This window comes from Oncorhynchus tshawytscha, linkage group LG03 (assembly GCF_018296145.1).
Source record: "Oncorhynchus tshawytscha isolate Ot180627B linkage group LG03, Otsh_v2.0, whole genome shotgun sequence".
Lineage (NCBI taxonomy): Eukaryota > Metazoa > Chordata > Actinopteri > Salmoniformes > Salmonidae > Oncorhynchus > Oncorhynchus tshawytscha.
In genome coordinates, this window is record NC_056431.1 from 492152 (window position 1) to 507198 (window position 15047).

The 15047-nt window shown below is 45.9% G+C and overlaps 1 protein-coding gene and 1 non-coding gene across 3 annotated transcripts in view; one reads left to right on the forward strand and one right to left on the reverse strand.

Moving 5' to 3' along the window:
- Positions 1–3295: 3295 nt before the first annotated feature.
- On the reverse strand, positions 3296–3368 carry trnat-ugu. Its single transcript has one exon. It is a non-coding gene; the product is annotated as a tRNA-Thr (tRNA).
- An 867-nt stretch (positions 3369–4235) lies between these two features.
- fam171a1 (family with sequence similarity 171 member A1) overlaps positions 4236–15047 on the forward strand; it is a 49427-nt gene continuing 38615 nt past the window's right edge. Inside the window, exon 1 of one of the 2 annotated variants that reach the window (XM_042306926.1) lies at positions 4236–4614. In XM_042306926.1, coding sequence (XP_042162860.1) covers positions 4503–4614 — 112 coding nt within the window. In that variant the 5' untranslated portion in view covers positions 4236–4502. The remainder of the gene's footprint in view (positions 4615–15047) is intronic. The other variant, XM_042306924.1, reaches the window with a different exon arrangement.

Here is a 15047-nt window from a genome sequence, read left to right on the forward strand (position 1 = left end):
ACGCTTCAGCGCCTTCAGCATTATACCAGGCTCCCCATCGACTGGGAGCCCGTTGCCCTCTTCTACCCATCGTCTGTATAATTTTTCTCCTTTCTTCTTTCAATCCTTTCCATCTTTACCTCCATTAATTTCTAGAGTGGACTTCAATATCTTCAACACTTTCTCAATCTCCTGGTTAGTCATCTTAATATCTATTCAAACACTATATCCCTGTCCTATCGATACAACTAGGTACTATAACCCCCAAAAGTATCTATAAATCTTTCATTCAAACTTGATGCCAAATTTTCACGAACTTGACACCCAATGTACTACATACGCTTGGCGACCATCCAGTAGCTCGGTCACGAATATCAGAAAAGCAATCAAATTAATCGTTTACCTTTGATGATCTTCGGATGTTTTCACACACGAGACTCCCAGTTACACAACAAATGTTCCGTTTGTTCCATAAAGATGATTTTATATCCAAAACACCTCTGTTTGTTTGTCGCGTTATGTTCAGAAATCCACAGGAAAGAGCAGTCACGACATCGCAGACGAAAATTCCAAATAGTTTCCATTATGTCCACAGAAACATGTCAAATGTTTTTTATAATCAATCCTCAGGTTGTTTTTAAAATATATAATCGATAATATATCAACCGCAAATGTCTTTCACAGTAGGAGAGGGGAAAACAATGTCTGTCCAAATTCTGTTGCGCAAGCAAAACTCATGTGACCACTTGACACAATGTTTTCGTTCTGGCTCATTTTAAAAAATAAAAGCCTGAAACTATGTCTGAAGACTGTTGACACCTTGAGGAAGCGATAGGAAAAGGAATCTGGTTCATATCCCTTTAAATGGAGCAAAAGGAGGCTATGGAACATGTAGCTTTCAAAATAGAAGCCATTTCCTGCTTTGATTTTCCTCAGGATTTCACCTGCAATATCAGTTCTGTTATACTCACAGACAATATTTTGACAGTTTTGGAAACTTTAGAGTGTTTTCTATCAAATACTAATAATAATATGCATATATTAGCAACTGAGACCGAGGAGCTGGCCGTTTACAATGGGCACCTTTTCATCCAAGCTACTCAATACTGCCCCTGCAGCAATGTGAAGTTAATGAAACCGCTGTGTCAGATTATTTTTTTACTTTACGGAAAAAGCATACCATGCAATAATCTGAGATGGCGCTCAGAGGTACACAATATTTCTCCCCCATGTTGGGGTCAAAAGAAATACGAAATTACTTCATAAATATTCTCTTATCTTTGATGATCTTTCATCTGAATGCAGTGCCAGGAATCCTAGTTCCGCAATAAATCGTTGTTTTGTTCGATAATGTCCACTACTAGTGTCCAAATAGCTACTTTTGCTAGCACGTTTAGTTCACATCTTCAAACACTGGCACCAGTCCATGCGAACTCGGACGAAAACTTCAAAAAGTTATATTCCAGGTCGAATAAGTTGGTCAAACTAAGTAGAGAATCAATCTTCAGGATGTTATTATCATTAATATCCAATAACGTTCCAACCGGAGCATTCGTTTTTGTCTAGAGAGTAATGGAACGCATGACGATATCATGAGAAATGCGCCTGACCAGGAACTGGCATTCTGCCAGACCACTGACTCAAATGGCTGCCATCCGATCCCACATCACACTAGAGGCTTCATTCCACGTTCTACTGACTGTTGACATCTAGTGGAAGGCGTAGGAAGTGTGAACAGATCCATATCTTACTGGGATGTGAATAGGCAATGAGTTGAAAATCAACCAGCCCCAGAATTTCCACTTCCTGTTTGGACATTTGCCTGCCATATGAGTTCTGTTATACTCACAGACATAATTCAAACAGTTTTAGAAACTTCAGAGTGTTTTCTATCCAATAGTAATAATAATATGCATATATTAGCATCTGGGACAGAGTAGGAGGCAGTTCACTATGGGCACGCAATTCATCCAAAGTGAAAATGCTGCCCCCTATCCCTAAAAAGTTAACTTCTTGTTAATCCAAATGCGTTGCCAGATTTCAAAAAGGCTTTACGGCAAAAGCATACCATGTGATTATCTGAGGACAGGACAATATTTTTTCAATCAGCACAGGCTTCACAAAATTGCAAATAGCGATGAAATAATTCACTTACCTTTGAAGATCTTCCTCTGTTTGCCGTCCCAAGGGTCCCAGCTATACAATGAATCTTTGTTTTGTTCGATAAAGTTCTTCTTTGTCTCCAAAAAGTAAGTTTGGTTGGCACCATTTATTTCAGTAATCCACTCCTCCAACATGCATACAAAGGAATCCAAAAGCTACCTGTAAACATTGTTCATACAAGTCAAACAATGTTCTATTCAATCCCCAGGTACCCTAATATGTAAATAAAGGATCATATTTCAGACGGAAAGAACGGTTTTCAATAAGAAAGGAAAATAACGAAGAGCGCGCTGTCATTCACGAGCGCCAAAAACCTACTTTTCCAGTTGAGCTCCCTTGGGAAAAACTACTATTACTTGTTCGTTTTTAAACAAACAAGCCTGAACTCTTGTTTAAAGACTGTTGACATCTAGTGGAATCCATAGGTACTTCAATCTGGGAGGAATTTTTATATACAGACCCATAGACTTGCATTGGAAAGGCCTGTTACCTAAAAAAAAAAATTCTGGATGGATTATCCTTGGGTTTTCGCCTGCCATATCAATTCTGTTATACTCACAGACATTTTTTGTAACAGTTTAGAAACACCAAAATGTTTTCAATCACATTCTACCAATTATTTGCATTTCCTAGCTTCTGGGCCTGAGTAACAGGCAATATACTTTGGGCACGTCATTCAGGCAGAAATTCAGAATACTGCCCCCTAGGCTTAAGAAGTTTTAATACTTTCTCAGAAGTAGCTATTATTTACTATACTGAACAAAAAAATATATGCAACAAGCAACAATTGAAAAGTTTTTACTGAGTTACAGTTAATATAAGGAAAAGTTCAAATTAATTTAGTTATTCTTTCAACATGCATCACTGGTTTACATGACCTCTGCTACTCCTGTCTCTAGTTTCAGCCCTTTTTTAATCATGATGGGCAGCCCAGGACAGAATCGGCAAACATGGAATTGCATCCTCAGTTTCTTTGGCAACGTCTTTTACAGTAGTAGTACAGCAGAGAATTATTTTTGCAGGCGAATTTGTCAGTTTGTTGTCACATTTAGATCTTTCTGCTGAAAAGAGAGAGAGAGAAATGGGAACTCCCACCCTGTGCAGCACTGTGTAAAGTTTCAAATTAATGTCAGAGAGGGTAGAGTCAAAATCAAGGCCCCAGTGAGAATTGAACTCACGACCCCTGGTTTACAAGACCAGTGCTCTAACCACTGAGCTATGGAGCCATACAGCTATGTATGAATAATTGGAACGCTATAAAGAACACACCCGTCATACAGTTAAAAAAAGAGACACACCTAAGTAACCAAACATGCAGGTTTCCCAGTCTGGCTCCTACAGTAAAAGCAGATTCCTTGACATCCTTTGTTATACATTTAATGACAAACTCTCCCAGGTCTATGTGACCCACAGGCAGGTCTGGTCTAGTGGTCATCATTCTTCAGAATTCTCCTTTAATTGTCTCCTCTCCTCATTTCCATGTCTCCTCTCCTTCATGACCATTTATTTGTTCTTTTTAGGGGTAGATCAGCTTTAATATTGCAGATAGAGTGTGGGTTTTTTCAACGTAATTGTCTGCATCATTTCCAATCCCCCATACCTTTTTTCTTTACAAACATTCCATTGTATTATTTTCCCTTAACCCTACCACCCCTCCCCTAATTGGAGTAAATTAATGGACAACAATACTTAGGCTTCTACTTCTATCTTATACATACTATAAACATATTATGGACACAGTATATTTGACATTAGTCATATATATATCGAATTTAAACCGAACCGACTTCAAAAAGCAGTAATTGCTCAGTGCTAGTGGACAGTATAGTTTTTAGTAGCAAGTAGGAATGACATATCTGGTTAAATGGCGTATTTCATCAGTATTGTTTCAGATCAAAAATGTTTGGGCGAGTTATTATGGTTAATTAAACACAAATACAGACTATCTTCAGAAAGCAGTCAACTCTTCAACATGTTACACTTGCGGTGGTCAGACAACCACTTCAGTGAGTCGCCTGGAGATGGCGGTCAAACCCCACAAATGATTCTGCTAGGCGCCTGTTGGGGCAGCGTCTGGTGTCGGAATAGTTAACGTGGGGCCGCCCTGGCTTCAGTGACTTTCTTTCTTTTTTAAGAAAAAAAAGAACCGACCGATAAGAAAAAAAAGAACCGACCGAGCAGCAGGAGGGGTGGGATGCAGAACTGAACAGGACATACTGAAGGGGAAAATAGAGGGAACGCTAATGCTACAAAATATGGAGTCTTGCCCGATGTACATGTGTGTGTTTTACAATACATTGATGTAGCCTGCCAATATTTTATATTTATTTGAACTATTTTTTGTGTGTGTGACATCTGCAATGACGAGGGTCGGGGTTTTGAGCAGGACCGCAGCGATTGTGCTCTGTCTTTTGGGATGCAATGTGTGGAAAGCGGTAACCAAAACCCTGCAAGATGACAACGCTCTAAAAGGTAGGTAGCTGATACAAATGGTTCACTTTATTCAAAGTACTTGTGAGATGTTATGCCCAATATGTTCGTCTTGCTAGATAGCTACTTGTATAGCTAGCGATAACTTGGCGTTGGTGGCTTATGTGCTAACTTCAGATAGTTATCGAGCTACGTTAGTTAGCTTTTCAATTGGCTAGTTATATAACGTTCATTTGGCTGTCCTTTTCAGCCACAAAACTATATACATACGTTATCTCTCTGTGGTTGTTCATGTTTAATTTAGCCAAGGTATTATATCATTTGAATGGTTTGAAGTGCTTTTGTGTCTCACAACGTGTCCTCAACTGAAACAAAAACACCTCACCATCTTACCTAGCTAGATAGCTTGACCTAACTGATATTGCATGTTGTTGGCAAGAGGCTAGCTAACATTAGCTAGTTAGCTAACGTTAGTTGATGCTCAGTTATTCTGCAGCCTCTCAATTGTAATGGATAATTTTGGTGCAAGCCTTAGTTAAAACATGTTTTACTTGTCCTTATTCAGATGAGGTGGAAACGTAATTTGAGCATGTTTTTTTGATGCAATGTAATGGATTGTTTTCAGACCAGCAGTATTCCACGAGAGAGATAACGTTCATGCATGTTGTGTATGAATTTGACCACGTATGCAGGATATTCCTCCAGACATGATTATAAGCTAGATGCTGCAGATGTGAGTGGGAGGAGGAATCTCACACACCACCATCTCTCATAAATAAGTGAAAGGCAGTATATGACAGGTGGCTTTTGCTTCACTGCCTCTTCCTTCACAGCCTCCTGCTGAGATGGAGCTGAATTGGGGGCAGTGCTGGAAATGGTTTAGGCTGGGCCCAGCGAACCTATTTGTATCATTCTGTGGTTTTATTCGTTGTTACAGACATGAGTGAAATGGCAACACACTGTAAAGCGTAGTTAGAATCGCTGCAGATGTATTTCATTCAGCCTCTCCAAAGCGTTGCTTTTTTAAAGAGAAGAGTGCTTCCAAGACTAGCCGAATCTGTTTCTCTCATGTACTCACTCACTTATTCTCACACACACACTACTTTGCTTGGAGAACTGTGCGGCTCTGTGTTTTGCTGCTTCAGTTTTCATTCTAATTTTGTTTGTTAATCATATTGCTGTGACTGAGTGTGTGCGCGTAGTTGTGTGAGGCCCTAACCAAACAGTAATTTATTAGACTATTTTGTGTGTCCCTGTCTGTCTGTGTAACTAAATATTAAGTGTCCCCAACTATCACGTGATGTCAACACATGACGTAGGTGCCTATTAAGTTCCTTAGAGAAAATGATTGTTGCCTTGTGAGCATCTCAACTCAGTATTTTGATTGACCCCCCCACCCCTCTGTTTTTCTCTCTCTGTCTAACCTTCAGACCCTCTCTGTCTCTCTCTCTTCTCTCTCCTCTCCTCTTTTCTCTCTCTGTCTAACCTTCAGACCCTCTGTCTCTCTCTCCTCTCCTCTCCTCTCTTCTCTCTCTGTCTAACCTTCAGACCCTCTCTGTCTCTGTCTCTCTCTCTCTCTGTCTGTCTCTCTCTCTCTCTGTCTCTCTCTCTCTCTCTCTCTCTCTCTCTCTAACCTTCAGACCCTCTCTGTCTAACCTTCAGACCCTCTCTGGGGCTCTTGTTGATACTGAGGGCTTCGTCTCTTCTCTCTCCTCTCCTCTCTTCTCTCTCTGTCTAACCTTCAGACCCTCTCTGGGGCTCTTGTTGATACTGAGGGCTTCGTCTCTTCTCTCCTCTCTTCTCTCTCCGTCTAACCTTCAGACCCTCTCTGGGGCTCTTGTTGATACTGAGGGCTTCGTCTCTTCTCTCTCCTCTTCTCTCTTCTCTCTCTGTCTAACCTTCAGACCCTCTCTGGGGCTCTTGTTGATACTGAGGGCTTCGTCTCTTCTCTCTCCTCTCCTCTCTTCTCTCTCTGTCTAACCTTCAGACCTTCTCTGGGGCTCTTGTTGATACTGAGGGATTCGTCTCTTCTCTCCTCACACATAGTTAGCAACATGGATGCAGACAGACACATAATTATAGATCCAACTCTCATTACTGCAACCCATAATAGAGCTGGGAACAGACTCACTGCAGCCAGGGCTAGAGGACAGGGTACCAGGAAGACCAAATCATGTTGAAGAGTGTGTTTGTTTGTGTGCCTATGCCTATGACACACTGCAATGCAGCACTCTGCTTATCCTCGGGGCTTGTGCACAGAGACTACTATAAAAGTGCTTTATAAACACATGCACTAGCACAACACCTGTATTGGTTGAGGGATTGATGCAACAGTTTACCACCAGATCTATAGTTTTGTAATGCATATGTGTTTCTGTCAGAACGAAATCAATTACCTAATTAATGGATTAAGAGGGACTGAATGTGCTTTTTGTTGAAGAAAGCACTAGGCAAAACACTGAATAAAGTACCGTGTCTGTTCTATACCTTCAAATTACATTTTTTAATTATTATTTTTTTTTTTCTGTCACAAAATAGATAATATAGCCTAGCTATCATCGTAACAGTAGCTATTATTTGGAAATTCTGTACATATTTCATTGTTTTTTAATTTAAAAAAATAAATTAAGGGGTGGATCAGCTTAATATTGGAAAGATTGTTGTGTCCATCAATGTAATTGTCTGCATAATTTTTCAATAACCCATATTGTTTGTGTAAATATATACAGTGGGGAGAACAAGTATTTGATACACTGACAAATTTGCAGGTTTTCCTACTTACAAGGCATGTAGAGGTCTGTAATTTTTTATCATAGGTACACTTCAACTGTGAGAGACGGAATCTAAAACAAAAATCCAGAAAATCACATTGTATGATTTTTAAGTAATTAATTAGCATTTTATTGCATGACATAAGTATTTGATACATCAGAAAAGCAGAACTTATTTGGTATAGAAACCTTTGTTTGCAATTAAAGAGATCATATGTTTCCTGTAGTTCTTGACCAGGTTTGCACACACTGCAGCAGGGATTTTGGCCCACACCTCCATACAGACCTTCTCCAGATCCTTCAGGTTTTGGGGCTGTCGCTGGGCAATACGGACTTTCAGCTCCCTCCAAAGATTTTCTATTGGGTTCAGGTCTGGAGACTGGCTAGGCCACTCCAGGACCTTGAGATGCTTCTTACGGAGCCACTCCTTAGTTGCCCTGGCTGTGTGTTTCGGGTCGTTGTCATGCTGGAAGACCCAGCCACGACCCATCTTCAATGCTCTTACTGAGGGAAGGAGGTTGTTGGCCAAGATCTCACGATACATGGCCCCATCCATCCTCCCCTCAATACGGTGCAGTCGTCCTGTCCCCTTTGCAGAAAAGCATCCCCAAAGAATGATTCCACCTCCATGCTTCACAGTTGGGATGGTGTTCTTGAGGTTGTACTCATCCTTCTTCTTCCTCCAAACACAGCGAGTGGAGTTTAGACCAAAAAGCTATATTTTTGTCTCATCAGACCACATGACCTACTCCCATTCCTCCTCTGGATCATCCAGATGGTCATTGGCAAACTTCAGACGGGCCTGGACATGCGCTGACTTGAGCAGGGGGACCTTGAGTGCGCTGCAGGATTTTAATCCATGACGGTGTAGTGTGTTACTAATGGTTTTCTTTGAGACTGTGGTCCCAGCTCTCTTGTCATTGACCAGGTCCTGCCGTGTAGTTCTGGGCTGATCCCTCACCTTCCTCATGATCATTGATGCCCCACGAGGTGAGATCTTGCATTGAGCCCCAGACCGAGGGTGATTGACCGTCATCTTGAACTTCTTCCATTTTCTAAAAATTGCGCCAACAGTTGTTGCCTTCTCACCAAGCTGCTTGCCTATTGTCCTGTAGCCCATCCCAGCCTTTTGCAGGTCTACAATTTTATTCCTGATGTCCTTACACAGCTCTCTGGTCTTGGCCATTGTGGAGAGGTTGGAGTATGTTTTATTGAGTGTGTGGACAGGTGTCTTTTATACAGGTAATGAGTTCAAACAGGTGTAGTTAATACTGGTAATGAGTGGAGAACAGGAGGGCTTATTAAAGGACTGTGAGAGCCAGTATTCTTACTGGTTGGTAGGTGATTAAATACACTGCTCAAAAAAATAAAGGGAACACTAAAATAACACATCCTAGAACTGAATGAATGAAATATTCTTATTAAATACTTTTTCTTTACATAGTTGAATGTGCTGACAACAAAATCACACAAATTATCAATGGAAATCAAATTTATCAACCCATGGAGGTCTGGATTTGGAGTCACACTCAAAATTAAAGTGGAAAACCACACTACAGGCTGATCCAACTTTGATGTAATGTCCTTAAAACACGTCAAAATGAGGCTCAGTAGTGTGTGTGGCCTCCACGTGCCTGTATGACCTCCCTACAATGCCTGGGCATGCTCCTGATGAGGTGGCGGATGGTCTCCTGAGGGATCTCATCCCAGACCTGGACTAAAGCATCCGCCAACTCCTGGACAGTCTGTGGTGCAACGTGCCACGTTGGTGGATGGCGCGAGACATGATGTCCCAGATGTGTTCAATTGGATTCAGGTCTGGGGAACGGGCGGGACAGTCCATAAGATCAATGCCTTCCTCTTGCAGGAACTGCTGACACACTCCAGCCACATGAGGTCCAGCATTGACTTGCATTAGGAGGAACCCAGGGACAACCGCACCAGCATATGGTCTCACAAGGGGTCTGAGGATCTCATCTCAGTACCTAATGGCAGTCGGGCTACCTCTGGCGAGCACATGGAGGGCTGTGCGGCCCCCCAAAGAAATGCCACCCCACACCATGACTGACCCACCGCCAAACAGGTCATGCTGGAGGATGTTACAGGCAGCAGAACGTTCTCCACGGCGTCTCCAGACTCTGTCATGTCTGTCACATGTGCTCAGTGTGAACCTGCTTTCATCTGTGAAGAGCACAGGGCGCCAGTGGCGAATTTGCCAATCTTTGTGTTCTCTGGCAAATGCCAAACGTCCTGCACGGTGTTTGGCTGTAAGCACAACCCCCACCTGTGGACGTTGGGCCCTCATACCACCCTCATGGAGTCTGTTTCTGACCGTTTGAGCAGACACATGCACATTTTGTGGCCTGCTGGAGGTCATTTTGCAGGGCTCTGGCAGTGCTCCTCCTGCTCCTCCTTGCACAAACTCTGCAAGGGGAACAACTACTTCAAGGTCTCAGAGCGAGTGACGTCACCGATTTAACCGCTATTAGCGTGCACCCCGCTGACTAGCTAGCCATTTCACATCGGTTACACCAGTCTAATCTCGAGAGTTGATAGGCTTGAATCATAAACCGCTCAATATGCTTGAAGCACAGCGAAGAGCTGCTGGCAAACGCACTAAAATGCTGTTTGAATGAATGCTTACGAGCCTGCTGCTGCCTACCATTGCTCAGTCAGACTGATATATCAAATCATAGACTTAATTATAACATAATAACACACAGAAATACGAGCCTTTGGTCATTAATTTAATATGGTCGAATCCGGAAACTATCATTTTGAAAACCAAAAGTTTATTCTTTCAGTGAAATAAGGAACCGTTAGGTATGCCATCTGTTAGATAAAATACGTAAGTCTAAATATTGTTGTTACATTGTACAACCTTTAATGTTATGTTATAATTATGTACAATTCTGGAAAATGAATTACGGTCTTTGTTAGGAATAAATGGTCTTCATACAGTTAGCAACGAGCCAGGCGGACCAAACTGCTGCATATACCCTGACTGCTTGCACGGAACGCAAGAGAAGTGACACAATTTCCCTAGTTAAATTAAATTTATGTTAGCAGGCAATATTAACTAAATATGCAGGTTTTAAAAAAGTAGTACTGCAAGGTCTTGCAGTCTGTGACTTTTTTGTCACAGACTGTGCAACACCTTGCAGTGGTACTTTTTTCTCAGTGAGTGAGGTGGATATATCATTTTAAAACAATGTGATCGTTTCATTTTCTAGAGACAAACAATCTAGTGATAAGTTTCAGACAAACATGTCTGTCATTTAACAAGTCATGATTAGATGGGTGAAAAACACACCTCTTTCAGAAGTTCTTTAAACAAAAATACATTTACCAACATTTCTGAAAATTGATAAATAGTGTTTTGGAATGAAACGCTTCAAATATACCTTCAAGTCAGTATTTTTTTCTGCAGTTCGTCCACTATGTCTGAGTTTCTCCACCCTAACCCAGATTGGGTCTCCACGCCCCAGAGAGACAGAACAACACCAGCACCGCTCATTCACAAACAAGACCTCTTCGAAAACAAAGTAGTCTATCATGTCTATCCCCACGTCTTTATACACACAAAACCAGGAAAGCGATAATCTATACTATAATCTCTGCCTACTCATTTACTGACCTGGAATATTGAATCGGATATTTTAAAGAGAGAACTTGGTAGGTTATGTTAGATGTTGTGGTGGATTATCCCTATCCTATTACATTTTTGTATGTTTGCGTTGAGCGGGAAGAGAAAGATCACCAGCAGGGGTTGAACCGGTACACACACCAGGAGTTAACAGTATCTAGGACCAGATCTGACAGTTTAATAACCACTAACCGTCGATACCATAAGCACAACCAGTTGACCCTTTGATAGCAGTAGCCATCCATCAGAGCCGCTAGTAGCCACAGACAGAGGATGCTTACAGTCCTCCTGCCATTATTATGGCTCAGTGATGATGTCCAACTCCCTCTACCTCACAGCAGGGTCTGATCAATAACCTCTACACACACTCACACAAACACAATGATACACACTGGCTCTACCTCTCACACCCATACTGTCTGTCTCACACACGCCCTGCTGCTCTGGCTGCTGTTGCTTGGGCTAATTGGTGGTAGATCTCAGCATCAGGTCAGGAAAAACTCTCTTTGATGCCTTTATCCTCCATATGGCACACAGACCGACAGACTGACCGTGAGCCAGTTACTGAGAGAAAGACTGGTTTAACAGGGCTGCTGAAACACAACATTTCTCTTCCTACATGCGTGTGTGTGTTTTTGCGATGCACTTTTTTCAGAGGGCTGTAGCCTGTTTAAGGATGTTACCAGAGATTTATTGGATCAGAATGGGGAGGTGTGTGCGCGCGCACGCCCCAGTCTCCCAGGGGAGCTCTTCAGAGTGAGCACAGCTGGTACCCTTAAAGAAGGACGGAACACTGGGACAGGAAGTGATGCACCATTTAAATACCTCCCTCTCCCAGACCCACTACAGTGAAACTTAAAATGTTTGTTGCAGCTAGTTAGGTAAGTGATATTTTCGGGCGACCTAGATAGATAATCTGTAGTGGTCCGTCTCCTGTAGTCTGTATCTGTCTGACCCTCTGTGTCTGTTACCTGAATAATCATCCAGCCTGGGGAGTTGGGAGTGGAGGGAGAGCATGGTTGGGGGACAGGGTAAGTGTGGGTGGTGTGTCTATGTAAGGGTAAAGGATGTGTATGTACGGTAGGGGGGAGGGGCACACCCTTTCAGCCTTAATTAAGGGCCAATGATCAGACACCACTCCCCTTATCACAGACACAAGTGTCTGCCACAAGAGGACATGTAGATGTGTGTGTGTGTGTGTGTGTGTGTGTGTGTGTGTGAGGGGAGTGGGTGTGAGGGGGTGTGTGTGAGGGGGTGTGAGGGGAGTGTGTGAGGGGGAGTGTGTGAGGGGGAGTGTGTGTGTGTGTGTGTGTGTGTGTGTGTGAGAGGGGGTGTGGACAGGGTTTGTGAGAGAGGGGGGTGTGGACAGGGTTTGTGAGAGAGGGGGTGTGGACAGGGTTTGTGAGAGAGGGGGTGTGGACAGGGTTTGTGAGAGAGGGGGTGTGGACAGGGTTTGTGAGAGGGGGTGTGGACAGGGTTTGTGAGAGAGGGGGTGTGGACAGGGTTTGTGAGAGGGGGGTGTGGACAGGGTTTGTGAGAGAGGGGGTGTGGACAGGGTTTGTGAGAGAGGGGGTGTGGACAGGGTTTGTGAGAGAGGGGGTGTGGACAGGGTTTGTGAGAGAGGGGTGTGGACAGGGTTTGTGAGAGGGGGTGTGGACAGGGTTTGTGAGAGGGAGGGGTGTGGACAGGGTTTGTGAGAGGAGGGGGTGTGGACAGGGTTTGTGAGAGGGGGAGGGGGTGAGACAGGGTTTGTGAGAGGGGAGGGGTGTGAGACAGGGTTTGTGAGAGGAGGAGGGGGTGTGTGGGACAGGGTTTGTGAGAGGGGAGGGGGTGTGTGAGACAGGGTTTGTGAGAGGGGAGGGGGTGTGAGACAGGGTTTGTGAGAGGGGGAGGGGTGTGGACAGGGTTTGTGAGAGGGGAGGGGGTGTGGACAGGGTTTGTGAGAGTGGTAGGGGTTGTGGACAGGGTTTGTGAGAGGAGGGTGAGAGGGGAGGGGGGTGTGAGACAGGGTTTGTGAGAGGGGAGGGGGTGTGAGACAGGGTTTGTGAGAGGGGGGGGGTGTGAGACAGGGTTTGTGAGAGGGGAGGGGGTGTGAGACAGGGTTTGTGAGAGGGGAGGGGGTGTGAGACAGGGTTTGTGAGAGGGAGGGGGTGTGGACAGGGTTTGTGAGAGGGGAGGGGGTGTGGACAGGGTTTGTGAGAGGGAGGGGGTGTGGACAGGGTTTGTGAGAGGGGGGGGGTGTGGACAGGGTTTGAGAGGGGGAGGGGGTGTGAGACAGGGTTTGTGAGAGGGGAGGGGGTGTGAGACAGGGTTTGTGAGAGGGGAGGGGGTGTGGACAGGGTTTGGGAGGGGGTGGGACAGGGTTTGTGAGAGGGAGGGGGTGTGGACAGGGTTTGTGAGAGGGGAGGGGGGGGTGTGAGACAGGGTTTGTGAGAGGGGAGGGGGTGTGAGACAGGGTTTGTGAGAGGGGAGGGGGTGTGAGACAGGGTTTGTGAGAGGGGAGGGGGTGTGGGACAGGGTTTGTGAGAGGGGGAGGGGGTGTGGGACAGGGTTTGTGAGAGGGGAGGGGGTGTGACAGACAGGGTTTGTGAGAGGGGAGGGGGTGTGTGAGACAGGGTTTGTGAGAGGGGGGGGGTGTGAGACAGGGTTTGTGAGAGGGGGGGGGTGTGGACAGGGTTTGTGAGAGGGGAGGGGGTGTGGACAGGGTTTGTGAGAGGGGAGGGGGTGTGGACAGGGTTTGTGAGAGTGGTAGGGGTTGTGGACAGGGTTTGTGAGAGGAGGGGTGAGAGGGGAGGGGTGTGAGACAGGGTTTGTGAGAGGGGAGGGGGTGTGAGACAGGGTTTGTGAGAGGGGGAGGGGGTGTGAGACAGGGTTTGTGAGAGTGGGAGGGGGTGTGAGACAGGGTTTGTGAGAGTGGGAGGGGGTGTGAGACAGGGTTTGTGAGAGGGGGGGGTGTGAGACAGGGTTTGTGAGAGGGGGGGGGGGTGTGAGACAGGGTTTGTGAGAGGGGAGGGGGGTGTGAGACAGGGTTTGTGAGAGGGAGGGGGTGTGAGACAGGGTTTGTGAGAGGGGGAGGGGGTGTGAGACAGGGTTTGTGAGAGGGAGGGGGGTGTGGACAGGGTTTGAGAGGGGAGGGGGTGTGGGACAGGGTTTGTGAGAGGGGAGGGGGTGTGTGAGACAGGGTTTGTGAGAGGGGAGGGGGTGTGTGAGACAGGGTTTGTGAGAGGGGAGGGGGTGTGAGACAGGGTTTGTGAGAGGGGAGGGGGTGTGGACAGGGTTTGTGAGAGGGGGAGGGGGTGTGGACAGGGTTTGTGAGAGGAGGGGGTGTGGACAGGGTTTGTGAGAGTGGTAGGGGTTGTGGACAGGGTTTGTGAGAGGGAGGGTGAGAGGGGAGGGGGTGTGAGACAGGGTTTGTGAGAGGGGAGGGGGTGTGAGACAGGGTTTGTGAGAGGGGAGGGGGGTGTGAGACAGGGTTTGTGAGAGTGGGAGGGGGTGTGAGACAGGGTTTGTGAGAGGGGGGGGGGTGTGAGACAGGGTTTGTGAGAGGGGGGGGGGTGTGAGACAGGGTTTGTGAGAGGGGAGGGGGTGTGAGACAGGGTTTGTGAGAGGGAGGGGGTGTGAGACAGGGTTTGTGAGAGGGGAGGGGGGTGTGAGACAGGGTTTGTGAGAGGGGAGGGGGTGTGGACAGGGTTTGTGAGAGGGGAGGGGGTGTGGACAGGGTTTGTGAGAGGGGAGGGGGTGTGGACAGGGTTTGTGAGAGGGGAGGGGGTGTGGACAGGGTTTGTGAGGGGGAGGGGGTGTGGACAGGGTTTGTGAGAGGGGAGGGGTGTGTGGACAGGGTTTGAGAGGGGAGGGGTGTGAGACAGGGTTTGTGAGAGGGGAGGGGGTGTGAGACAGGGTTTGTGGGAGGGGGTGTGGACAGGGTTTGTGAGAGGAGGGAGGGGGGTGTGGACAGGGTTTGTGAGAGGGGAGGGGGTGTGGACAGGGTTTGTGGGAGGGGGTGGACAGGGTTTGTGAGAGGGGGTGTGTGGACAGGGTTTGTGAGAGGGGGGTATGGA